Consider the following 25,962-nt stretch of genomic DNA (forward strand, 5'->3'; position numbering starts at 1 on the left):
GAAAGAGAAAAGAGAGACATCATGCAGTGTTCCGTCTTCCCCCATTCGGACTCTCACTAGGCCTGCTGGGAGATCTGGGGTTCCCTTGTCTGGTTTCAGCAGAGTGGCTGGAACACAAAACCCACCAATCACATACAATCTTAGTATAAACCCACCAATTGGAAGTCTCAGGACAAAGCCATTAAATCAAATCAAAGCCATTAGTCACTTAAAGCTAGAATCCTTGGTTGGCACATCCATTTTTGCATTAAAAACATTATTAATAATATTATTAATATATGCCCATTAATTCTTGAAGAAAATAACTTTCAAATGCCTCATGAGCTGAGATCCACTGTCATAACCCATCAAAACCCACAATATAAGTTTGTTTTACTCCAATGTTTGTAAAAAAGGAAACACGGTATAGCCTAGTAAACGTTTGAAAAACAACGTGTTTTAACGCATACAGTGCTATTTCACAGTAAACAAATGAACATCAATAAGGGCATTCTGTATGGCACTTACACAAATGACTGATGTTTGGCTCAGAGAAATTGATAATAAAAAGATTGTGGGGAAGGTTTTATTAGATTTCCGGACAGCTTTAGACATTTTCGATCATAATCTGCTGCTGGAAAAACATGTGTGTTATGGCTGCTATATTGTGGATAGACAGTTACCTGTCTAACAGAACACAGAGGGTGTTCTTTAATGGAAACCTCTCCAACATAATCCAGGTAGAGTCAGGCATTCCACAGGGCAGCTGTCTAGGCCTCTTACTTTAAAAAAAATCTTTACTAATGACCTACCACTGGCTCTGAGTAAAGCAAGTGTGTCTACGTATGCTCATGACTCATCACTATGCACGTCAGCTACCACAGCAGGTGATATCACTGCAACACTTAACAAAGAGTTGCAGTCAGTTTCAGACATAAATTAGTCCTAAATATTTCAAAAACTAAAACATTTTAGTAGACGCTCAAGAGCAACTTAGTGCATACATTTTCATACTGGTCCCCCCGTGGGAATCGAACCCACAACCCTGGCGTTGCAAGCGCCATGCTCTACCAACTGAGCTACACCATGAGGGTTTACAATCCAGGGTTACTCCAAGCAGTTTAGTCTACTCAACTTACTCAATTTCCTCATTTATTTATTACAAGATTTACTAGAGGTTTAGGTTTTATTGAATGATTTGCCCCAAATACAATGCTTTTAGTTTTTGAAATATTTAGGACTAATTTATGTCTGAAACTGACTGCAACTCTTTGTTAAGTGTTGCAGTGATATCACCTGCTGTGGTAGCTGACGTGCATAGTGATGAGTCATGAGCATACGTAGACACACTTGCTTTACTCAGAGCCAGTGGTAGGTCATTAGTAAAGATTTTTTTTAAAGTAAGAGGCCTAGACAGCTGCCCTGTGGAATGCCTGACTCTACCTGGATTATGTTGGAGAGGTTTCCATTAAAGAACACCCTCTGTGTTCTGTTAGACAGGTAACTGTCTATCCACAATATAGCAGCCATAACACACATGTTTTTCCAGCAGCAGATTATGATCGAAAATGTCTAAAGCTGTCCGGAAATCTAATAAAACCTTCCCCACAATCTTTTTATTATCAATTTCTCTGAGCCAAACATCAGTCATTTGTGTAAGTGCCATACAGAATGCCCTTATTGATGTTCATTTGTTTACTGTGAAATAGCACTGTATGCGTTAAAACACGTTGTTTTTCAAACGTTTACTAGGCTATACCGTGTTTCCTTTTTTACAAACATTGGAGTAAAACAAACTTATATTGTGGGTTTTGATGGGTTATGACAGTGGATCTCAGCTCATGAGGCATTTGAAAGTTATTTTCTTCAAGAATTAATGGGCATATATTAATAATATTATTAATAATGTTTTTAATGCAAAAATGGATGTGCCAACCAAGGATTCTAGCTTTAAGTGACTAATGGCTTTGATTTGATTTAATGGCTTTGTCCTGAGACTTCCAATTGGTGGGTTTATACTAAGATTGTATGTGATTGGTGGGTTTTGTGTTCCAGCCACTCTGCTGAAACCAGACAAGGGAACCCCAGATCTCCCAGCAGGCCTAGTGAGAGTCCGAATGGGGGAAGACGGAACACTGCATGATGTCTCTCTTTTCTCTTTCTCTCCAGTTGAATCCGTCTGAGTTGAACCTGTGTGAGGACTTGAGGGACCTGAGGGTGGAGCGCTCCACACTTTAACCAGTCGAGCTAAAGCCAGCATGCCCCTCACACACGCTGGACCCAACCTGCTCAACTTCTGGCTGCCGCTGAACCAACACGGAAAGGTGAACACACACACACACACACACACACACACACTGCAGGAACAGTTTCTGCTGAGTGATTCATTCCAGGAAACCCAGTGTCTCTACTCTCTGGTCCGTCAGTGATAGGAGCAAGGTTTTATATTGCTGTAGTTCCACGTGAACTCTGATGAGAAGGGAATGTTGTGGTCTCCTCTCCCCAGACCCCTCATTCCCGTCGTGGGGACAGTGTGTGGGACGCCCCCCCTGCCCTGGCCGCTCTAGTCAGGCGTGTGTATGCCTCCAAGGTAGGCACGCGCAGGGACCAGAGTGTGTGCGCGGTGGGATGCAGTGGCACGGGCAAGACCACCTCCTGCCAAGCTTTCACCCACACACACTCCTCAAACAGGCTGGCACGGTCGGAGACAGCATCAGTGGTGAGTGCTTTGTGTGTGCATTGCGTGCATGTTTGCGTAATGTAATATGAAATCTTTGTGTATTTATGAAGGGTGTGAGGTAAAAGCACACTGTGTGTAGAATGTTGTCTCTCCTTGTGTGTGTTTCCAGTGGAGCGTACCCAGGCAGTGTTTACGATCCTAAGGTCTTTTGGGTGTGTGAGCTCTCAGCACAGAGATGCCTCATCCCGCTTCGCTGTTGGTTCTCTCCCTGGACTTCAACCACGCTGGACTGGCATCTGCTGTACACCTGCAGGAGACTGCTGGAGAACTGCTACACACCTTTACACACTCACACAAACATGTAATGTAATGTGCACTGTTGTTTCAGGAGAGAGTTCCAGTAGACTTTGAAGCTCCAGAGACCAGTCCTGCTGTGGTGGTGTATGCCATAGCCCGCTCTACAGGTAATAACCCCCCCCCCGCTTCCTGTACCTAACACATACACAATAACCAACCGTCTAAATAGACTACAGCTCCCAGCCTTCTCTGGGAGCACTGCCACCAAGTGTGCCCCAGTGTTTTCCGGGCACGGATTGGCCCACCAGATGAACATGGTGTGCGTGTCCGTGTGTGTGTGTTAGGTGCGAGGGGCGGAGGGAGACCCCAGAGGACTGCTGTGGGTTCTGGATGAGGAGATGGTGACTCCGGGATCGACAGAAAACACTGTCCTGGAGAGAGTCTGCCAGTACTACAGCTCCACTGGTGAGACTGGGGGAGAGTGGTGAGGGGAGAGAGGGGATAGGGGAGGGGAGAGAGAGAACCAGAGAGAAAAGGGGGGGAGGGCCTCCCGAGTGGCGCAGCTGTCCAAGGCACTGCATCGCAGTCCCGACCTTGTTACAGTCCCGACCTTGTTGCAGCAATGAGACAAGATCGTAATTGGATATCGAAAAATTGGGGAGAAAAGGGCGGGGGGCGTCTGTGTTTGTTTGCTAGTGTGTGACTTTGTGCAAAAGCAGAAGTTTGGGCGAGAGTGTGTATGTCAGTGTTTGGTCCGTTTCAGTGATCCAGAAGATATTGTGCAAGCAGTGGTCACGTTGTTCTGATGTATAGTAGTGTAGAAGTTCAGTTCTAATCTCTGTTTTGTCTCCTCAGTGCGTCAGTGTGAGCAGCCCCTGCAGTGGGAGGTGAGCCACCTGATGGGTTCTGACCCGGTCAGATATGACCTGACTGGATGGTTCAACCTGGTTCAGAGCAACCCATCTGCTCTCAATGCCATCTCGCTGCTGCAGAAGTCCTCTGTGTAAGTGTTGCCCAAACTCAGATATACCTCTCCTTGGTTTATTACCATATTGTGTCAATCCAACTCTTTCAGATCTACTAAACGGGTATTATTGATGTGTAACTTACAATTAAAAAAAAAAAAAATGTTCGCTTCAACCTTTCCTTCTCTCTCTCTCTCTCTTTCCAGTTGGGTAGTGAAGACGCTGTTCGGCCCCCGTGCCTCTGTGCCCCGCCCCCGTGTCGAGGTTTGGGAGGGGGCAGCCAGGGCTCGCTACAGAGGAGTGGCACTGTCAGAAAGACCTTCAGTGGAGAATTGGGCGCCATACGCAGGCACACCCGCTGTAAATCAGTCAAACTACCGGCCGTAAGTACCCTAATACACACTCCCACTGTATATCAGTCAAACTTCAGGCCGTAAGTACCCCAGTATACACTCCCACTGTATATCAAATCAAATGTATTTGTCACATACACATGTTTAGCAGATGTTAATGCGAGTGTAGCGAAATGCTTGTGCTTCTAGTTCTGACAATGCAGTAATAACCAACGAGTAATCTAACTAACAGTTCCAAAACTACTACCTTATACACAAGTGTAAAGGGATGAAGATATATGAATGAGTGATGGTACAGAGCGGCATAGGCAAGATGCAGTAGATGGTATCGAGTACAGTATATACATATGAGATGAGTATGTAAACAAAGTGGCATAGTTTAAAGTGACTAGTGATACATGTATTACATAAAGATGCAGTAGATGATATAGAGTACAGTATATACGTATACATATGAGATGAATAATGTAGGGTATGTAAACATTATATTAAGTAGCATTGTTTAAAGTGGCTAGTGATATATTTTACATCAATTCCCATTATTAAAGTGGCTGGAGATGAGTCAGTGTGTTGGCAGCAGCCACTCAATGTTAGTGGTGGCTGTTTAACATTAACAGTCTGATGGCCTTGAGATAGAAGCTGTTTTTCAGTCTCTCGGTCCCAGCTTTGATGCACCTGTACTGACCTCACCTTCTGGATGATAACGGGGTGAACAGGCAGTGGCTCGGGTGGTTGTTGTCCTTGATGATCTTTATGGCCTTCCTGTGACATCGGGTGGTGTAGGTGTCCTGGAGGGCAGGTAGTTTGCCCCCGGTGATGCGTTGTGCAGACCTCACTACCCTCTGGAGAGCCTTGCGGTTGTGGGCGGAGCAGTTGCCGTACCAGGCAGTGATACAGCCCGACAGGATGCTCTCGATTGTGCATCTGTAGAGGTTTGTGAGTGCTTTTGGTGACAAGCCGAATTTCTTCAGCCTCCTGAGGTTGAAGAGGCGCTGCTGCGCCTTCTTCACGATGCTGTCTGTGTGGGTGGACCAATTCAGTTTGTCTGTGATGTGTATGCCGAGGAACTTAAAACTTACTACCCTCTCCACTACTGTCCCATCGATGTGGATAGGGGGGTGTTCCCTCTGCTGTTTCCTGAAGTCCACAATCATCTCCTTAGTTGTGTTGACGTTGAGTGTGAGGTTATTTTCCTGACACCACACTCCGAGGGCCCTCACCTCCTCCCTGTAGGCCGTCTCGTCGTTGTTGGTAATCAAGCCTACCACTGTTGTGTCGTCCGCAAACTTGATGATTGAGTTGGAGGCATGCGTGGCCACGCAGTCGTGGGTGAACAGGGAGTACAGAAGAGGGCTCAGAACGCACCCTTGTGGGGCCCCAGTGTTGAGGATCAGCGGGGTGGAGATGTTGTTACCTACCCTCACCACCTGGGGGCGGCCCGTCAGGAAGTCCAGTACCCAGTTGCACAGGGCGGGGTCGAGACCCAGGGTCTCGAGCTTCATGACAAGTTTGGAGGGTACTATGGTGTTAAATGCTGAGCTGTAGTCGATGAACAGCATTCTCACATAGGTATTCCTCTTGTCCAGATGGGTTAGGGCAGTACGGCCTGCAGTCAAACTGCAGGCCGTAAGTACCCTAGTATACACTCCCACTGTATATCAGTCAAACTACAGGCCGTAAGTACCCTAGTATACACTCCCACTGTATATCAGTCAAACTACAGACCGTAAGTACCCTAATACACACTCCCACTGTATATCAGTCAAACTACAGGCCGTAAGTACTATAACACTGTAAAACACACACATACAAAATCCCACACTTCTACTGTCTATCTGAGGATGTTTTTCTCCACCTCTCTCCTTCCCCCTCCATCCAGGATGCTCTGTTGAATCTGATTGGTCGAGCCAGGTCAGTGTTCATGCAGTGTGTGTTTGCTAAGACAGACAGCGGTAGCAGATGTTTTGACGTCCCTGCTCTCAGGGTCAGGCTGCACTCTGCACACATCCTCCCAGCCCTGCAGCTCTACCACACAGGTTAGTGTTAGCCTAGAATTAGCCCCTGTGCACAGGTTAGTGTTAGTCTAGAATTTGCCCCTGTGCACAGGTTAGTGTTAGCCTAGAATTAGCCCCTGTGCACAGGTTAGTAGTGTTGGCCATTCTGCATAGGTTGCATAAGTTGATAAAGGGAATTTTGGTGCCGACATCTTGCTCACCTGTATATCTGTGGCTCTGAAGGCTCTCTATTTCTCTCTCTCTCTTTCTCTCCCCCCTCTCTCTTTATCTCCCAGGTTATTCGGAACACGTGACTGAGTGACTTCCGGTGTTGTTTCCAGGCTCTGTCTCCTCTGGTCATGAAACGGTATGGTTCAGTCTTCATCACCCCGGATGAGAGGAAGGAAAGTGGAGGAGCTGCTGGTAGATCTGGATCTGGAGAGAGTATCAGGGAGGGAGGGAGCTTCTGTTCTGACAGTACTGAGCTCCTTAGAGTCAGTCTCTGACACAGTGTTTCTGAAGATTAGCTAGTTACACTACATTTTTTCACTTTCACTTCCTCGCTTTCTCTCTCTCTCCCTCCCTTTCTTTGTCTCTCCTTCTCTTTGTCTCTCCCTCCCTGTCTCTCCCTCCCTCCCTCTCTTTGTCTCTTCCCTCCCTCTTTTTGTCTCTTCCCCCCTCCCGCTACCTACTCTCCTTGTCTCTCCCCATTCTTTCTCTCTCTCCCCTCCCCAGGTTTTCATTAAACGAGGTATGTTAAAGTACTTGGGAGCAGCAGCGAGACAAGCTGGTCAGTGATTGGCTGGTTCAGCTACAGGCTGCCTGTATGGGACACCTGGCTAGACAACAAGGCCGCAAAATGAAGGCGTCTGACCGATGACCTCTAACCCCTGACTGCTAACCCAGGTGAAACATGTTGTAATGTGTTCGGTTAGGTAGGCGCTGGTGTAACACACACACATTCAGTGACTCTGGCATGACGGTATCACCCGATAATGTGTCTTCCTATAATTGTGGTTAGGTACAGTAGGTAGGATGCCGGTGTCTCTGTCTGTCCCCATACAGGTGCAGCAGATTGCTGTGAGGTGTTTCCAGAGTAACATCCGTACTCTGAGATGCGTGGCCAAGTGGATCTGGTGGAAACTGCTGTGTAGAGTACGCCCCCTACTGGATGTTAACATGGACGACCAGAGACTCAGAGCCAGGGAGGTAGGAATCGATTCACAGACTACTCAGTGATTCAGAGCGAAAGAGGTATTAGTTAATTCAGAGACTACTCAGTGATTCGGGGCTAAATAGGTATTAATTGATTCATGATTTAGAACCAAGGGAACTACTTGATCCAGAGTCCAAAGCCTTTTGAATCGACCCAAAGACAGAGTTACAAGAGCTTTGCTTTAACATTGCAGATTTGGTAAAATACTTTGATTCCCCAGGATGAGATCATGGCTCTGAGACGCCGGCTGAAGAAGTCTGAGAGGGAGAGGAACGAGCTGAGCCAGACCACTGACATCCCTGAGACCAAGGTGGGAAAGTGTAAAGTTAGAGGGGTGGTGTAAAGTCAGTGTAAAGTTAGAGGGATGGTGTAAAGTTAGTGTAAAGTTAGAGGGATAGCCCATTGCGTAAAGTTAGAGGGGTGGTGTAAAGTTAGAGGGATGGTGTAAAGTTAGAGGTATGGTGTAAACTGAGTGCAAAGTTAGAGGGATGGTGTAAAGTTAGAGGGGTGGTGTAAAGTTAGAGGGATTGTGTATTGTGTAAAGTTAGAGGGATGGTGTATTGTGTAAAGTTAGAGGGATAGTGCATTGCGTAAAGTTAGAGGGATGGTGTAAAGTTAGAGGGGTGGTGTAAAGATAGGGATAGCGCATTGCGTAAAGTTAGAGGGATTGTGTAAAGTTAGAGGGGTGGTGTAAAGTTAGAGGGATGGTGTATTGTGTAAAGTTAGAGGGATGGTGTATTGTGTAAAGTTAGAGGGATAGAGCATTGTGTAAAGTTAGAGGGATAGAGCATTGTGTAAAGTTAGAGGGATAGTACATTGTGTAAAGTTTAGGGGGACAGTACATTGTGTAAAGTTTAGGGGGACAGTACATTGTGTAAAGTTATGGGGACAGTGCATTGTGTAAAGTTAGAGGGATAGTGCATTGTGTAAAGTTTAGGGGGACAGTACATTGTGTAAAGTTAGAGGGATAGTACATTGTGTAAAGTTTAGGAGGACAGTATAGTGTAAACGACGACCTTAACGTGTCAAGTTTAGGAGGACAGTATAGTGTAAACGACGACCTTAACGTGTAAAGTTTAGGAGGACAGTATAGTGTAAACGACGACCTTAACGTGTCAAGTTTATTAGGACAGTATAGTGTAAACGACGACCTTAACGTGTAAAGTTTAGGAGGACAGTATAGTGTAAACGACGACCTTAACGTGTCAAGTTTAGGAGGACAGTATAGTGTAAACGACGACCTTAACGTGTCAAGTTTAGGAGGACAGTATAGTGTAAACGACGACCTTAACGTGTAAAGTTTAGGAGGACAGTATAGTGTAAACGACGACCTTAACGTGTCAAGTTTAGGGGGACAGTATAGTGTAAACGACGACCTTAACGTGTCAAGTTTAGGAGGACAGTATAGTGTAAACGACGACCTTAACGTGTCAAGTTTAGGGGGACAGTATAGTGTAAACGACGACCTTAACGTGTCAAGTTTAGGAGGACAGTATAGTGTAAACGACGACCTTAACGTGTCAAGTTTAGGAGGACAGTATAGTGTAAACGACGACCTTAACGTGTCAAGTTTAGGAGGACAGTATAGTGTAAACGACGACCTTAACGTGTCAAGTTTAGGAGGACAGTATAGTGTAAACGACGACCTTAACGTGTCAAGTTTAGGAGGACAGTATAGTGTAAACGACGACCTTAACGTGTCAAGTTTAGGAGGACAGTATAGTGTAAACGACGACCTTAACGTGTCAAGTTTAGGAGGACAGTATAGTGTAAACGACGACCTTAACGTGTCAAGTTTAGGAGGACAGTATAGTGTAAACGACGACCTTAACGTGTCAAGTTTAGGAGGACAGTATAGTGTAAACGACGACCTTAACGTGTCAAGTTTAGGAGGACAGTATAGTGTAAACGACGACCTTAACGTGTCAAGTTTAGGAGGACAGTATAGTGTAAACGACGACCTTAACGTGTCAAGTTTAGGAGGACAGTATAGTGTAAACGACGACCTTAACGTGTCAAGTTTAGGAGGACAGTATAGTGTAAACGACGACCTTAACGTGTCAAGTTTAGGAGGACAGTATAGTGTAAACGACGACCTTAACGTGTCAAGTTTAGGAGGACAGTATAGTGTAAACGACGACCTTAACGTGTCAAGTTTAGGAGGACAGTATAGTGTAAACGACGACCTTAACGTGTAAAGTTTGAGGACGGTGGGTAAAGGTCTGGTTGCAAGTAGACGCGAGTGTGCGTCCCGTAGGTGACGGCGGTGTCGTCGGAACTAAGTGGCGAGCGTTTCCGCGGTGACGCTGTCAGTCAGGCGATGGACACGGAGAGAGGAGAGAGACTACGACTCAGCAGGGAGAACAAGGAAATGCAGCTAGGATTACAACACATGTATCTATCTCTGTATAACTCAAAAGGGCCACAGCACAATTACAATTGTGTCACATAATGCAGTATGTAACCTCAAGTTAACCCAGAAGTAAAATCTCACGTCATTTCCATAGCCTGTCCACGGCAGATTGTACACTGTGAGGTTCTCATTCTCTCTCACTCTCTCTCCCTCCCTCTCTCAGGCTCATCTGGACCAGTGTAAGGTCACCAGGGGGGCGCTGGAGAAACAGTTGGAGGAGGAGAAACAGAAAGTCTAGAGCAGAGAGTTCCGGACGGACAAGCTGGGTTAACTACTATAGGTCAAACTCGCACACACCGAACGGAAGATTTGACTGCACTGGATGTTAGCTGCTGATCTGGGTTATACTTCATGATGCATCGGTGAGTGTGCAGAATAAATGCCAGAATGCGAGTTTTGACACAGAAAAGGCAACGTAGGTTATTATAGTTGTGTGATTTTATATTTGTTTTCATTTGAAATTCAGTTTTGTTTCAGATTTGATTTCAAATCAAATTTTGTTAGTCACATGCGCCAAATACAACAGGTGTAGTAGACCTTACAGTGAAATGCTGGCTTACGAGCCCCTAACCAACAATGCAGTTAAAAAAAAATAAGATAAAAGCTACAAGTAATTAAAGAGCAGCAGTAAAATAACAATAGCGAGATATATATATATATATATATATATACAGGGGGTCACTGACACAGAATCAATCTGTGTTAAAATGTTAAAAAAGTTTGAAATATCCAATAAATGTCGTTCCACTTCATGATTGTGTCCCACTTGTTGTTGATTCTTCACAAAAAAATACAGTTTTATATCTTTATGTTTGAAGCCTGAAATGTGGCAAAAGGTCGCAAAGTTCAAGGGGACCGAATACTTTCGCAAGGCACTGTAGTTATTAAAGTGACTATGCATAGATGACAACAGAGAGTAGCAGTGGTGTAAAGAGGGGGAGGGGGGTGGGGTGGCAATGTAAATAGTCTGGGTAGCCATTTGACTAGATGTTCAGGAGTCTTATGGCTTGGGGGTAGAAGCTGTTTAGAAGCCTCTTGGACCTAGACTTGGTGCTCCGGTACTGCTTTCTGTGTGGTAGCGGAGAGAACAGTCTATGACTAGGGTGGCTGGAGTCTTTGGCAATTATTAAGGCCTTCCTCTGACACCGCCTGGTATAGAGATCCTGGATGGCAGGAAGCTTGGCCCCAGTGACGTACTGGGCCGTACGCACTACCCTCTGTAGTGCCTTGCGGTCGGAGGCCGAGCAGTTGCCATACCAGGCAGTGATGCAACCAATCAGGATGCTCTCGAAGGTGCAGCTGTAGAACCTTTTTGAGAATCTGAGGATCCATGCCAAATCGTTTCAGTCTCCTGAGGGGGAATAGGTTTTGTTGTGCCCTTTTCATGGACCGTGTCAGTTTGTTGGTGATGTGGACAACAAGAATCTGAGGATCCATGCCAAATCGTTTCAGTCTCCTGAGGGGGAATAGGTTTTGTTGTGCCCTCTTCATGGACCGTGTCAGTTTGTTGGTGATGTGGACAACAAGGAAGCACTCAACCTGCTTCACTACAGCCCCACCGATGAGAATGGGGGCGCGCTCAGTCCTCCTTTTCCTGTAGTCCACTATCCGGGAGGGAGAGGTTGTTGTCCTGGCCCCACATGACCAAGTCTCTGACCTCCTCCCTATAGGCTGTCTCGTCATTGTCGGTGATCAGGCCTACCAATGTTGTGTTATCGGCAAACTTAATGATGGTGTTGGAGTCGTGCCTGACCGTGCAGTCATGAGTGAACAGGGAGTACAGGAGGGGATTGAGCACGTACCCCTGAGGGGCACCCGTGTTGAGGATCAGCATGGCGGATGTGTTGTTACCTACCCTTACCACCTGGGGGCGGCCCGTCAGGAAGTCCAGGATCCAGTTGCAGAGGGAGGTGTTCAGTCCCAGGGTCCTTAGCTTATTGATGAGGTTTGTGGGGACTATGGTGTTGAACACTGAGCTGTAGTCAATGAATAGCATTCTCACATAGGTGTTCCTTTTGACCAGGTGTGAAATGGCAGTGTGGAGTGCAATAGAGATTGCATCATCTGTGGATCTGTTGATGCGGTATGCAAATTGGAGTGGGTCTAGGGTTTCTGGGATGATGGTTTTGATGTGAGCTATGACCAGCCTTTCAAAGCACTTCATGGGTCGGTAGTCATTTAGGCAGGTTACCTTCGTGTTCTTAGTACTCATTTTTATTTAGTTTCAGTTTGATAACAACATTTCTATTTTGTTTTTATATTATTTAGTTCCAGTTGTAGTGTTAGGGATTAGAAAGAAGCCTATGCGCGGGAGGTTAGAAGCCAGTTGTAGTGTTAGGGATTAGAAAGAAGCCTATGCGCGGGAGGTTAGAAGCCAGTTGTAGTGTTAGGGATTAGAAAGAAGCCTATGCGCGGGAGGTTAGAAGCCATTTGTGTGTTGGCGTATAGTTTGTGTTTTGTTGTCACTTCATGCCACTGGGGGGCAGCAATAAGGTGATGGTCACAGGTTTGGTTATGTTTCAATTATAAATCAATTTTAGGCCGCATTCCAAAGTTTAGACGTTGCTGACGCCTGACAGGTCTTCAACGCCTGGACAGGTATTTTAAATATCAGCTAACCACACATGTTATTGCAATCTGTCAGTCCATGATACGGTCGATGGCAAGCAACCATTGACTGATGCATGCAACGTCTGAGCAGGGGAACGCAACAGTTGTCAGATTATTGCCCCCACCCCAGAATAAAACATCTCACTAGCCAATTTTTTTGCCTTTTAGGATGGTCGCGGGAACAGGTGTGGGACATCTGGAGGGAGGGGTTGGGATTGGGATTCTTCAGGACTCTTCTCTACACACATCCCTTTAAGCCGAGGGTCTATGTGTTAACACAAGGTTCAAGGTCTCAGGCAAGGTTACTAATCACATGGCGTGAAGTTGGCCAAACCACCTCCACTTCTTTTGCCCACTAGGCACAGCCTTATTAACTTGTATGTGTGTGTGTTGCAGGTATTAAATTGCTCTGTTTTAATACCCAATTAAAATTAAACACTGTCAATTCATAAGGATTTTTAAGACCCTTATTGTATAATAATGGACAGAGCCCAGTCTTAAAGTCAAACAGCAGAGTTTATTCACGAGAGTACTGAACGCGATACAGTTTACCACAGGTTATAAACTGAAAATGGCGTCATTAGTTTCCTCTGATTCGCTGACGGACCTGAAGAAGCAGCTCTGCCTCCTGGAGACCCAGACCAATGAGAGAGGAGAGAAGCTCACCAAGCTCACTGCCAAGATACAACAGCTGTAGCAGGTATGCATGCGCGCACACACACACACACACAAACTTATAGCACACTCTCACACAGACAAATTAATTTGCAAGATGTCTGACCTCAACTGTCTGCTCTCTTTCTCCCTCTTTCTCCACCTTGAGATGGAGATAAGGAAACAGATCCATCAAAGAGCTGGAGGATAAAGAGGGGTTAGAAGACGTACACAAGTCCTCTGAGAGACGGGTAGGTCCCCGCTACTGACCACAGACTGGGACCACTGCGTCGGGTCAAAACAGTTACTGAGTGTCAGCTGTTTGAGAAGGTTTGAATCCTGAGCAACCTGCCAACACGTGGTTTGAATTACAATAGACCAACATAGCTGCTGTAGTAGGTCAAAGCCGTGTGCTGGAAAACCTTGGTAGAGCATGGGCGAAGTAGGCTTGTACAGTTTCTTTCTTTTCCTGCTTCCGATCAATGCCCTACTCCTCCCTTAAAACGTAGTTTTTGTGTTTAATATATAAAGTGCACAGTTCCTTTTTGTTTGACTGTTGAACATGGTTAGACTATGTCCTCTAAAACACCTGGTAGTTGTAATCTGGTTCTTTCCATTGCCTTGTAGCTGCGTCAGCTGGAGATGCAGTTGGAACAGGAGTCCACGAGAAACACGACCAGGAGGGACTGATAACTACACTCTGTGACCAGGTACACACACCATATATATAGATATGCAGGCACACACACAGTAATAGTTCTCAGTATAGACAGGGGCCTCAAACACCACGGGGTACACAGCACCGCATGCTGCGTTAACAGACCTGCTATCACTGATAAAGTAACTGCGCACTCCTGAATTTACATATTGATAGACTGTTGGTCAGACTGCTGATACATATACACCCTTATACGCAAACTCACTGCTGCACAAACTCAATCTCATTGGCGCTGTTGAATCATGCTGGTCTTTCTATTAATGTGCCTCTGGGTCGTGTGTGTGTGTGTGTGTGTGTTAGTGTGTGTCTGTGTGCTTTCCAGTCCAGGCGTTGGGGAAGTATAGATTTTTCTAGTGTAACGCTCTCTAGGTGATGAATTCAGCATGTCACTTCTACCAACAGGCAATACAAAGACACCCAATATAGCAGGCAGCCCCGAGCCGCCTCAACACCACCACCTCACTCTGTCACTACAGGAAGATGTAGAGTCTGTTTATGCCTCCCCGTGTACAATGCATCAGCCCCGCTAACTCCCTCACAGCAACAAATTGAATTACAAACGTCACCAACCGACGTTAACTCATTGCCCCAGAGTTCCTCCACTCCTTGATATTGACGAGAGAGAGAGAGCGAGAGAGGGTGTGAGGGAGTATGAGAGAGGGGAGAATTAGAGGGAGCATACTTATGTTCACACAAGACAGGAGAATTTCACCAGATAGGAAAGACTGATTCTAGAACCCCAGCACATAGACTATTGCAGCAAAGATACTGGAGGCTGAGACAGGGGATATAGTGAAAAAAGCCTGGCACAACGTGACACACCCCTCCTAGGGACGACATGGGAGAGCACTAGTAAGCCAGTGACTCAGGCCTCATAATAGGGTCAGAGGCAGAGAATATCAGTGGAGAGAGGGGAGCCAGGCAGAGACAGCAAGGGCAGTTCGTCACTCCAGTGCCATGCCGTTAACCTTCACAACCATGGGACAATCCACACTCAATCATAGGACCTACTGAAGAGGTGAGTCTTCAGGAGACTGAGTCTGCGTCTCTCACATGGATAGGTAGACCATTCCATAAAAACATTGCGCTATAGGAGAAAGCCCTGCCTCCAGCTGTTTGCTTAGAAATTCTCGTGATAATAAGGAGGCCTGCGTCTTGTGAGCGTATGTGTAGGTGTGTACGGCCGGCAGGACCAAATCGGAGAGATGGGTAGGAGCAAGCCCATGTAATGCTTTGTAGGTTAGCAGGAAAACCTTGAAAATCAGCCCTTGCCTTAACAGGAAGCCTGTGTAGCAATGGAGTAATATGATTTTTTAAATTCTAGCAGCCGTATTTGGCGATAACTGAAGTTTATTTAGTGCTTTATCCGGGTAGCTGGAGAGTAGAGCACTGCAGTAGTGTAATCTAGAAGATAAAAAAGCATGGATTAGCTTTTCTGCATCATTTTTGGACAAAAAGCTTCAGATTTTTTGCAATGCTTCGAAGATGGAAAAAAGCTGCTGTTGACATATTCTTGATACTGTGTGTTCGTCAAAAGAGAGACCAGGGTCCAGAGTAACGCCGAGGTCCTTCCGTTTTATTTGAGACGACTGTACAACCATCAAGATTAATTGTCAGATCCGACAGCAGATCTCTTTGTTTCTTGGGACCTAGAACTAGCATTTCTGTTTTGTCCCAGTTTAAAAGTAAAACATTTGCCGCCATCCACTTCCACATGTCTGAAACACAGGCTTCCAGTGTAGGCAATTGTGGGGCTTCACCATGTTTCTTCAAAATATACAGCTGTGTGTCGTCCGCATAGCAGTGAAAGTTGACATTGTGTTTCCGAATGACATCCCCAAGAGTTAGAAGATATAGTGAAATCAATAGTGGTTATTGAGGAACACCGAAACATACAATTGATTTCTCAGAGGACAAACCATCCACAGAGACGAATAGATATCATTCCCGAAAGATAAGATCTAAACCAGGCCAGAACTAGTCCGTGTAGACCAATTAGGGTTTCCAATCTCTCCAAAAGAATGTGGTGATCGATGGTGTCAAAAGTGGCGCTAAGGTCTAGGAGCACGAGGACAGATGCAGATGCTTGGTCTAATGCCATGTAAAGGTGGTAAATTACCTTTTAGAGTGTGGTCTCAGTGCTATGATGGATCTAAAACCAGACTGTAGCATTTCATATACATTGTCTTCAGGAAGGCAGCTTTTTCAAAAAATGCTAAGAGGAATGGGAGATACGATATAGGCCGATTAGTTGTAAAAAATGTTCATGTCAAGGTTTGGCTTTTTCAGGAGAGGCTTTATTGCTGACACTCTTAGTGAGTTTGGTTCACATCCGGAGGATAGGAAGCCATTTATTATGTTCAACATAGGAGGGCCAAGCACAGGAAGTAGCGCTTTCAGTAGTTCAGTTGGAATAGGGTCCAGTAGACAGCTTGAAGGTTTAGAGGCTATCACTAATTTTGTGAATGTGTAAAGAGATACAGGATTTTTTTAAACTTGAGTGTCTCCATTGATCCTAAGTCCAGACAGTTCTGTGCAGACTCGGGACAACTGAATTTTGGAGAAATACATGGAGTCTGTAATTTGCATTCTAATGATCATGATATTTTTGTTGAAGAAAGTTCACGAATTCATCACTGCTGAAGTGAAGGCCATCCTCTTTTGAGGAGTGTTGCTTTTCAGTTAGATTTGCGACAGTATCAAAAATAAATGATTGTTTTTATTCTCAATTAGGATTGAAAAGTAGGCTGATCGAGCAGCAGTGAGCGCTCTTCGATACTGCACGGTACTGTCATTCCAAGCTAGTTGGAAAACTTCCAGTTTGGTGGAGTGCCATTTCCGTTCCAATTTTGTAGAAGCTTGCTTCAGGGCTCTGATATTTTCTGTTTACCAGAGAGCTCATTTCTTGTGAGAAATGTTTTTTTGTTTTTAGAGGTGTGACTGCATCTAGGGTATTACGCAAGGTTACATTAGATCCTTGTTTAGGTGGTTAACTGATGTTTGTTCTCCGACATCCTTGGGTAGGTGGAGGGAGTCTGGAAGGGAATCTAGGAATCTTCGGGTTGTCCAATAATTTATAGCACGGCTTTTGATAATCCTTGGTTGCGGTCTGAGCAGATTATTTGCTAACGTAATAAGATGTTGGTCCGATAGTCCAGGATTATGAGGAAAAACATTGAGATCCACAATATTTATTCCACGGGACAAAACCAGATCCAGGGTATGACTGTGGCAATGCGTAGGTCCGAAGACATGTTGGACCAAACCCACTAAGTCGATGATGGCTCCGAACGCCTTTTGGAGTGGGTTTGTGGACCTTTCCTTGTGAATATTAAAGTCACCAAAAGTGTTAGCATTATCTGCCATCACTACAAGGTCAGATAGGGATTCAATGAGGAATGCTGTGTACGGCCCAGGAGGCCTGTCAACAGTAGCTATAAAAAGTGATTGAGCAGGCTGCATAGATTTCATGACTAGAAGCTCAAAAGATGAAAACGCAGTCATTTTTGTAATTTTTTATTTTATTTGCCTTTGTAAATGTTAGCAACACCTCCACATTTGCAGGATGTGTGGGGGATATGGTCACTAGTGTAACCAGGAGGAGAGGCCTCATTTAACACAGTAAATTCAACAGGCTTGAGCCATGTTTCAGTCAAGCCAATCACATCAAGGTTATGATCAGTGATTAGTTCATTGACTATGACTGCCATGGACGTGAGGGATCTAACATTAAGTAGACTTATTTTGAGATATCACAATCTCTTTTAATAATGGCAGGAATTAGAGGATGTCTTTATTCCAGTGAGATTGCTAAGGCGAACACCGCCAATGTTTAGTTTTGCCCGAACAAGATCGAGGCACAGACACGGTCTTAATCGGGGCAGCTGAGCTGACTACACCGACTGTCATAGTGGCAGACTCCACTAAGCTGGCAGGCTGACTAACAGCCTGCTGCCTTGCCTGCTCCCTGTCTCATCCTTCTGCCAGGTGGGCCACAGGGACTTTGACGTGGAGAAGAGACTGGGGAGAGATCTGAAGAGAACCCATGCTCTGCTGGTGGACGCTCAGCTACTACCGTCTACCATAGACAACCCTGGACACAACCAGGCCCCCGGCAGCAAGGAACACAGAGCGCCTGCACTGCCAGGTACACACAGACACACTATGATGTTATGAAGGGGGATTCGAGGTGTGTTTAGATTCACAATAATAAAATAGAGGCTTCCCGAGAGGAGTGGCACAGCGGTCTAAGGCACCGCAGTGCTTGAGGCATCACCACAGATCCGGGTTCGATCCCGGGCTGTGTCACAGCTGGCCGTGACCGTGGGACCCATGAGGCAACGCACAATTGGCCCAGCGTCGTCCGGGTTAGGGGAGGGTTTGGCCGGCCGGGATGTCCTTGTCCCATCGCGCTCTAGCGACTCCTGTGGCAGGCATGTCGCAGTGCGCGCTGATACAGTCGGCGGTTGTACGTTGTTTCCTCCGACATGTTTGTGTGGCTGGCTTCCGGGTTAAGCGAACAGTGTGGCTTGACAGGGTCGTGTTTGAGGACGCATGGCTCTCGTACCTTCGCCTCTCCCGAGTCCGTCCGAATCCAATTTGGATATCATGAAAAATGAGGAGAAAAAAGGGGGGTAAAATTTAAACATACCTTCCACTCCCTCTCTCTGTCAGTTGGGGAAGAGTGAAGCGAGGAGTGCTGGAGTATTTTCAGAAGACTCTGTCCATGGAACTGGAGAATGCTCAGAACTAGAGAACATCTGCAAACACAAGCATCTGGTGAGAGAGATAGAGGCCTTGTACTAGACTCTTACTGGTACTAGAACATTATAATTATCAGTCGTGTCCGGGAACTGTGAACATCAAAATGTTTGCAATCCTTCTGAAAGCAACAGTAACAGGATCCTGTATATGTGTGAGGACAACAATCTTTTGGAGAGAGCAGTTTTAAAGTGTGTGTGTCTACGTGTAGGTGGATGAGCAGGTAGTCCAGCTCCAACATGAGAAGTCAGATCTGTTGAAGAGACTAGAGGAGAACCAGGAGGACCTTGATGAACTCCTGAACAAACACAAAGCCCTCATCGCTCAGGTGGGTTCCCTCTCTGCCTCAGTGGCTCAAAACCATGTATAAAGACTTCGACATGTACTAAAAATGAAAGATGACCAAAAACCTGATCTTTCTCTCTCTCAGTCCTCCGGTGGTATCTCTCAGGTCAGAGAGTTGCAGGCTGAACTGGAGGAGGTCAATAAACAGAGACACACAGTACAGGAAGAGGTAAGGACTGAGAGCTGGGTAATGTGGGGAGATGGTGACCTTCACATGCTGTTATTGTGGATAGGAGACTGGCTGAAAAACCCACTCTGCCATTCCTCTTGTCCTTCAGCCTCTTCTCTTCCTCTCTGTTCCTCGCCTCCTCCTCAGCTTGCAACGAGTGTGACCAGGGTGCAGCTCCTGGAGTCGCCCACGGTGGGCCGTAGTGTCGTCAGTAAGCAGGAGGCCAAGGTGTGTGACCTGCAGAACAAGCTGGAGTTCCAGAGAGGACAGGTCAAGAGGTTTGAGGTGAGACGATGACACAAAATGGACAGTAAACCCTAGATAGCATGTCTTTACTCACACACTTCTTCTTCCCTTGTCTCTCGCTCTCTGTCACTATAATATCTATCTTTCTCTCAATTCAATTTCATGGTGCAATATTGGCATACATATTTCCAAAGCAGAAATTCTGGAAAGAATGAAAATAATAATCTCTCAGAAAAATCTCTCTGTAGGTGCTGCATCTGAGGGAGAGTGTTGTGTGCCTTGGAGAGGAGCTGGAACAGAGTGCTGAGACGGGGGCCAGGGAGAGAGAGAACAGGCAACGCCTCCACGAGATGGAAGACCTGGCTCAGAGAGAACAGGACAGTAGCCGCAGACGCATAGAGCTGGTAACACACACACACACAATACACTGATTGTACAAAACATTAAGAACACCTTCCTAATATTGAGTTGCACCCCCGCCTTTTGCCCTCAGAACAGCCTCAATTAATCCGGGCATGGACTCTACAAGGTGTGGAAAGCGTTCCACAGGGATGCTAGCCCATGTTGACTCCAATGCTTCCCACAGTTGTGTCGAGTTGGCTGGATGTCCTTTGAGTGGTGGACCATTCTTGATACACACGGGAAACTGTTAAGCTTGAAAAACCCAGCAGCGTTGCAGTTCTTGACACAAACCGGTGCACCTACTACCATACCCTGTTCAAAGGCACTTAAATATTTTGTCTTGCCCATTCACCCTTTGAATGGCACACATACACAATCCATGTCTCAAGGCTTAAAAAATCATTCTTAAAAAATTCCAGAAAATGATGTCATGGCTTTAGAAGCTTCTAATAGGCTAATTGACATCATTTGACTCAATTGGAGGTGTACCTGTGGATGTATTTCAAGGCCTACCTTCAAACTCAGTGCCTCTTTGCTTGACATCATGGGAAAATCAAAAGAAATCAGCCAAGACCTCAAAGAAAATTGTAGACCTCCACAAGTCTGGTTCTTCCTTGGGAGCAATTTCCAAACATTTGAAGGTACCACGTTCATCTGTACAAACAATAGTACGCAAGTATAAACACCATGGGACCACACAGCCGTCATATCGCTCAGAAAGGAGACGCGTTCTGTCTCCTAGAGATTAACATACTTTGGTGCGAAATGTGTAAATCAATACCAGAACAACAGCAAAGGACCTTGTGAAGATGCTGGAGGAAACAAGTACAAGAGTATCTATATCCACAGTAAAACGAGTCCAATATCGACATGAAAGTCCGCTCAGCAAGGAAGAAGCCACTGCTCTGAAACTGCCATAAAAAAGCCAGACTACAGTTTGCAACTGCACATGGGGACAAAGATCGTACTTTTTGGAGAAATGTCCTCTGGTCTGATGAAACAAAGATGGAACTGTTTGGCCTTAATGACCATCGTTATGTTTGGAGGAAAAAGCGGGAGGCTTGCAAGCCAAAGAACACCATCCCACCCGTGAAGCACAGGGGTGGCAGCATCATGTTGTGGAGGTGCTTTGCTGCAGGAGGGACTGGTGCACTTCACAAAATAGATGTCATCTTGAGGAAGGGAAATGATTTGAATATATTGAAGCAACATCTCAAGACATCAGTCAGAAAGTTAAAGCTTGTTCGCAAATGGGTCTTCCACATGAACAATGACCCCAAGCGTACTTCCAAAGTTGTGGCAAAATGGCTTAAGGACAACAAAGTCAAGATATTGGAGTGGCCATCACAAAGCCCTGACCTCAACCCTATAGAAAATTTGTGGGCAGAACTGAAAAAGCTTGTGTGAGCAAGGTGGCCTACAAACCTGACTCAGTTACACCAGCTCTATCAGGAGGAATGGGCCAAAATTCACCCAGCTTATTGTGGGAAGCTTGTGGAAGGCTACCCGAAACGTTTCACCCAAGTTAAAAAAAATCAAAGGCAATGCTACCAAATACTAATTGAGTGTATGTAAACTTCTGACCCACTGGGAATGTGAAAGAAATAAAAGCTGAAATCACTCTACTATTATTCTGACATTTCACATTCTTAAAATAAAGCAGTGATCCTAACTGACCTAAGACAGGGAATTTTTACTAGGACTAAATGTCAGGAATTGTGAACAACTGAGTTTAAATGAATTTGGCTAAGGTGTATGTAAACTTCCGACTTCACCTGTACATACTACACACACCACAAAGAGAGAACAGGATCGTAGCAGCAAACATATATGGCGCGCACAAGAGCAGGGTGTTAGTTGTAGTGATTGTGTCGTCTGTGTGTGTGTGTAGGCTGTATGTATGTGTGTGTATATGTGCCTGTTATGTATTCTGAGAGCGTCCGTAACACTGATGCCTTTTCACGACCTAATGACCAACCACACAGACACACAAAGCTCTCAGAGCGAGATACAAACACACTCTCTGTCTCCCCAGCGTTCTCTCTCTAGCTGTGCCACTGTCTGGCTGTGATTAATCCTCATTGCCTTCTCAAGGTTAAGGATACACACACACCCCATCCCACTTCTCGTGTCTCTATGACAACCACTAAACCCCCCACCCTGACACACACACACATAAAAGGTGTGTGTCATATGTGCGCTTCATGTCATGTGCGCTAGTGTGTGTGTGTGTGTGTGTGTCGTAAATTTGAGTGAATGAGCTAGTGTGTGTGAGGGAGAGCGAGATGACAGGATGAGAGCAGGGAAAAGGGAAGATGAATAAATACATTTTTCCGTTTAAATACGGAAGAATGCTCCTCGAGAACCCTGACCAACAGACACATACACACTACAGGAAGGACCCGCGGATGTGTGTGTACGTCAGAGTATATGACTGATGATGCGATAACGACTGGGCATTGTTATAAGACTCATCCATTCTGGCCTGTATTGAGTAGCATGGATAAACTTAGTTGGCCAGTGACACGGGCGCATTCACACACATCCTTAGCGTTCCTTGTGGGTGGTCTGTCACCTCACCAATGGACACATCTCTCTCTTTCTCTCTCTGTGTTCTCAGGAGATGCCAATGACGGAGCTGAGTACAGTCCGACAGACATTACGACATCCATCCGCCGTATCGTTGATCCGCAGGCCTCCCTGGAGGAAGTGGAGTCTAGTGATGAGTGACTTGTATCTTACTGTGTTGGATGGTGTGAGAGTGGTATCGGGGGAAGGGTTAAAGCAATGGTGTGTGTGGGAAGAATGACTCTGTTAGGAGTCAAGGACGGGTACAGGTGTGTTCACAAGGAAGTGACGTTATCACTGATATTACCACTGACCTTTGACCCCTCTCCCCAAGTGTTGCGACGGCTGTGGAATCCTTGACCAGAAAGAGAGACCTGTAAGAACCCTGGGTCCCTGTGTGTGTTTTTAGACCAGTCTGTTCTGACTTGATCCCAGGACTGTTGATGATGTGGACAGACCGAGCATGTTGCAATGCTGGTTGTGAGTGGCTAGATGTCTGAGTTGTAGTCTGACTGTTACTGTCTACGGCGGCACCTGGCACCATCTCCCTGTTGGTTTTGTCTTGTGGTCTGTGGGTGGACCGGTTCGAGGACCACAGGGCTGGAGCAAAGAAACGTTTAAGAAGTCACAATGAGCTCGTCTCTGTTCTAAGGTGTGTGCATGAGAGTTCACCTGCTTTGATATTCTTGTCTTCCATGATGCATGGGAGTTACAATACAGAAGCCAGTTCTGCTCTCTCCATCCTGTCCCTTTCTCTATCGTCATTTTACCGTTCCCCCTCTCAATCCTGCCGGTTCTGTCGCTTCTCTGTCCAACTTCTGTTCTTTGACCTATTTTAATTCTCGCTCCCACCTGTTCCTCTTCTTTCCTCTCTCTGTGTCAGACAGGTGACATACTGGTACTGTGTATTAACTGTGTGTGAATGTCTGCCACCTCTGGTCTCACAGCAGGAGAGAGGATACAGAGACAGGAAATGTCCTGTGGCTGTCCCGGACTTAGAAGTCTTGCATCACTGGCTGTGCAGTGTCGCGTCTTCTCTCTCTTGGTAGTGTGTGATCTCTGCCTGCCAGTAACACTGTGTGTGTGTGTGTCTCTCTTCCTCAGCAACAGTGTGTCTAGTGTTGGTTCTCAATCTCTGGACACGGAGGATGTTGGCGAGGTTATCTGTTATTGCCTAGGCATTCCCCAGGGGGGGGGGGGGGGGGGCTCGCCCTGTGGCAGCAGTACAATCAGCAACCAGTTGGTCACAGACACCATGAGCACTTACAGCTTCCGGTGAGTCGTCAGTTCAGTTTGATTCAGCACAGTTCAACTTTAATAATTAAATTCAATAGTAACTGGATAGATACTAATCCTCTTATGTTAAATATCTGATTATCCTCTCTCTCCCCCATCTCCTGTGCGGACCCAGATGAGGGTTCAGAACCAGGGGGTGCGGTTGGTAATGGGGATAGTTCAGGTCTCGGTCGGGCCTCCTCCCTCTCCGAGCTGTTAGAGGGTCTTCGTAAGTGGCTGGGGAGGGGGGGTGGCAGTACTACTACTCTCCCAGACTACTGGGGCCTCAACCCTCTCCTTGGGCCCAGAAGACCTTCATCAGGAGCCTCGCAGCATCCTCAAACCTCCTTCCCCACTGCTACCCCGAGCCACCAGTCTAGGCAAAATAAGCGAACCCCAGGCTTCATCAGCAGCCTCCAGGGACTCGAGCCAAACTCGACAGCTCCTCCAACTCTTCCCCTCCGAAGAACCAAACCAATGAGACGCAGGCTGCTGGGTAGAGTTGTCAGCGAGGGCGGTAGAGAGGGTTCTCTGGGGTCGGAACCCATGGTGTTCCAGAACCACCGTCTCCTAGGTGACAGTAACTGTGACAACGCAGCCTCTGACATTCTGCCGGTCATCTGACAGGCCCAGTCCACCAGCAGCCTGGCCAATTCAGTCGGAGGGCACTCAGCTCAGGGTTTGGGAGGGGTGCAGGGAGAGACTAAGAGGAAAGTAGAGAGGTTGAGGTGTAGCATGGAAATATACACATGTAAGGTAGTCAATACAAGGTTTTATGTATTCCTCCCTCTCCCTAGTCTGTGTGTGAGGCAGGATAAACTGAAGCCACTCAGAGATCCCTATGCAAGTTGCAAGGAGTCACACTCAAGCCAAAGAAGATCGACAGTGCATTTGGAACGTATTCAGACCTCTTGACTTGTTCCATATTTTGTTACGTTACAGCCTTATTCTGAAGTGGATTCAATTGTTTTCCTCATCAAATCGACACAATGCAGAAAGGTTTTTAAACATTTGTTCAAATTTATAAAAGTTAAACAACTTTGCTATGAGACTTGAAATTGAGCTCAGGTGCATCCCGTTTCCATTCATCTTTGAGCCGTTTCTACAACTTGATTGGAATGCACACAGTTGGCAGTGGATGTCAGAGCAAAAAAAACAAGCCATGAGGTCGAAGGAATTGTCCGTAGAGCTCCGAGACAGGATTATGTCGAGGCACAGATCTGGGAAAGGGTACTTAATTTCTGCAGCTTTGGAGGTTCCCAAGACCAAAGTGGCCACCGTCATTCTTAAAATGGAACAATATTGGAACCAACAAGACTCTTCCTAGAGCTGGCCGCCCAGCCAAACTGAGAAAATGGGGGAGAAGGGCCTTGGTCAGGGAGGTGACCAAGAACCCAATGGTCACTCTGACAAAGCTTCAGAGTTCCTCTGTGGAGATGGGAGAACCATCCCTGCAGCACTCCACCAATCAGGCCTTTATGGAAGAGTGGCCAGACGGAAGCCATCCAGTTATAGGCACATGACAGCCCGCTTGGAGCTTGCCAAAAGGACTCGAACCATGAGAAACAAGACTCATCTGATGGAACTCTTTGACCGGAATACCAAGCATCACAACTGGAGGAAACCTGTCACCATCCCTACGGTGAAGCAGGTGGCAGCATCATGCTATGGATGTTTTTTAGCGGCGGGGACTGGGGACTAGTCAGGCTCGAGGGAAAGCTGAACGGAGCAAAGTACAGAGAGATCCTTGATGAAAAACTGCCCCAGCGCACTCAGGACCATCTTCCAACAGTACTACAAACCTAAGCACACAGCTCCAACTCTCCCCCCCCCCAAAACGCCATCCCCAAGGAAGACTGAAGAATCAAACCAATGAGACACAGGCTCCTTGATTGGCCCAGCCAATCTAATATCTCTGGAGAGACCTGTGCAGCGACACTCCCCATCCATTCTGACAGAGCTTGAGGATCTGCAGAGAAGAAACTCCCCAAATGCAGGTGTGCCTAGCTTGTAGCGTCACACCCCAGAAGACTTGAGGCTGTAATCACTGCCAAAGTACTGAGTAAGCAGTTTGAACTTAAATTATCAAAAACAGGTTGATTTTTTTTGCTTTGTCATTATGGGCTGTTGGTGGGAGGGGAAACAATTGAATCAATGTGGATAACGTCAAGAGTTAAGCCAAAGAGATTGTGGTTAATTGAAATGAGCCCACTGAATATAAAATGTAGATGAAACTGTTCCACCGACACCAGTTTATTTTTACTATTTTCTACAATGTAGAATAGACATCAAAACACATGGAATCATAAAGTAGCAA

The 25,962-nt window shown here is 46.1% G+C and overlaps 1 protein-coding gene and 1 pseudogene across 2 annotated transcripts; both read left to right on the forward strand.

Annotated features, from left to right (window-relative positions):
- Positions 1-2,237: 2,237 nt before the first annotated feature.
- LOC110509360 (unconventional myosin-XVIIIb-like) lies at positions 2,238-24,689 on the forward strand (annotated as a pseudogene). The gene is made up of 17 exons (XR_016493151.1): positions 2,238-2,303; positions 2,486-2,621; positions 2,829-2,914; positions 3,048-3,123; positions 3,301-3,421; positions 3,812-3,959; positions 4,128-4,304; positions 6,154-6,310; positions 6,565-6,794; positions 13,789-13,871; positions 17,867-18,026; positions 18,313-18,461; positions 18,554-18,658; positions 18,852-18,968; positions 19,092-19,154; positions 19,302-19,439; positions 23,757-24,689. The product of XR_016493151.1 is annotated as an unconventional myosin-XVIIIb-like (transcript).
- Positions 7,185-10,649, forward strand: LOC110509319 (unconventional myosin-XVIIIa). Its single transcript, XM_036968172.2, has 3 exons — positions 7,185-7,477; positions 7,705-7,794; positions 10,061-10,649. The coding sequence occupies exons 1-3, from the start codon at positions 7,304-7,306 to the stop codon at positions 10,133-10,135; spliced, it is 339 nt and encodes a 112-aa protein (XP_036824067.1). The 5' UTR covers positions 7,185-7,303; the 3' UTR covers positions 10,136-10,649.
- Positions 24,690-25,962: the final 1,273 nt, after the last annotated feature.

Source organism: Oncorhynchus mykiss, chromosome 29, assembly GCF_057628025.1.
Source record: "Oncorhynchus mykiss isolate SJ-2025 chromosome 29, ASM5762802v1, whole genome shotgun sequence".
NCBI lineage: Eukaryota > Metazoa > Chordata > Actinopteri > Salmoniformes > Salmonidae > Oncorhynchus > Oncorhynchus mykiss.

Excerpts from the sequence above, each read along its gene's own strand:
- LOC110509319 (XM_036968172.2), top strand. The coding sequence starts at position 7,304 with ATGCCGGTGTCTCTGTCTGTCCCCATACAGGTGCAGCAGATTGCTGTG. Across the intron at positions 7,478-7,704 it reads AGAGACTCAGAGCCAGGGAG|GATGAGATCATGGCTCTGAG; the intron begins GTAGGAATCGAT and ends TTGATTCCCCAG. Across the intron at positions 7,795-10,060 it reads CTGACATCCCTGAGACCAAG|GCTCATCTGGACCAGTGTAA; the intron begins GTGGGAAAGTGT and ends TCCCTCTCTCAG.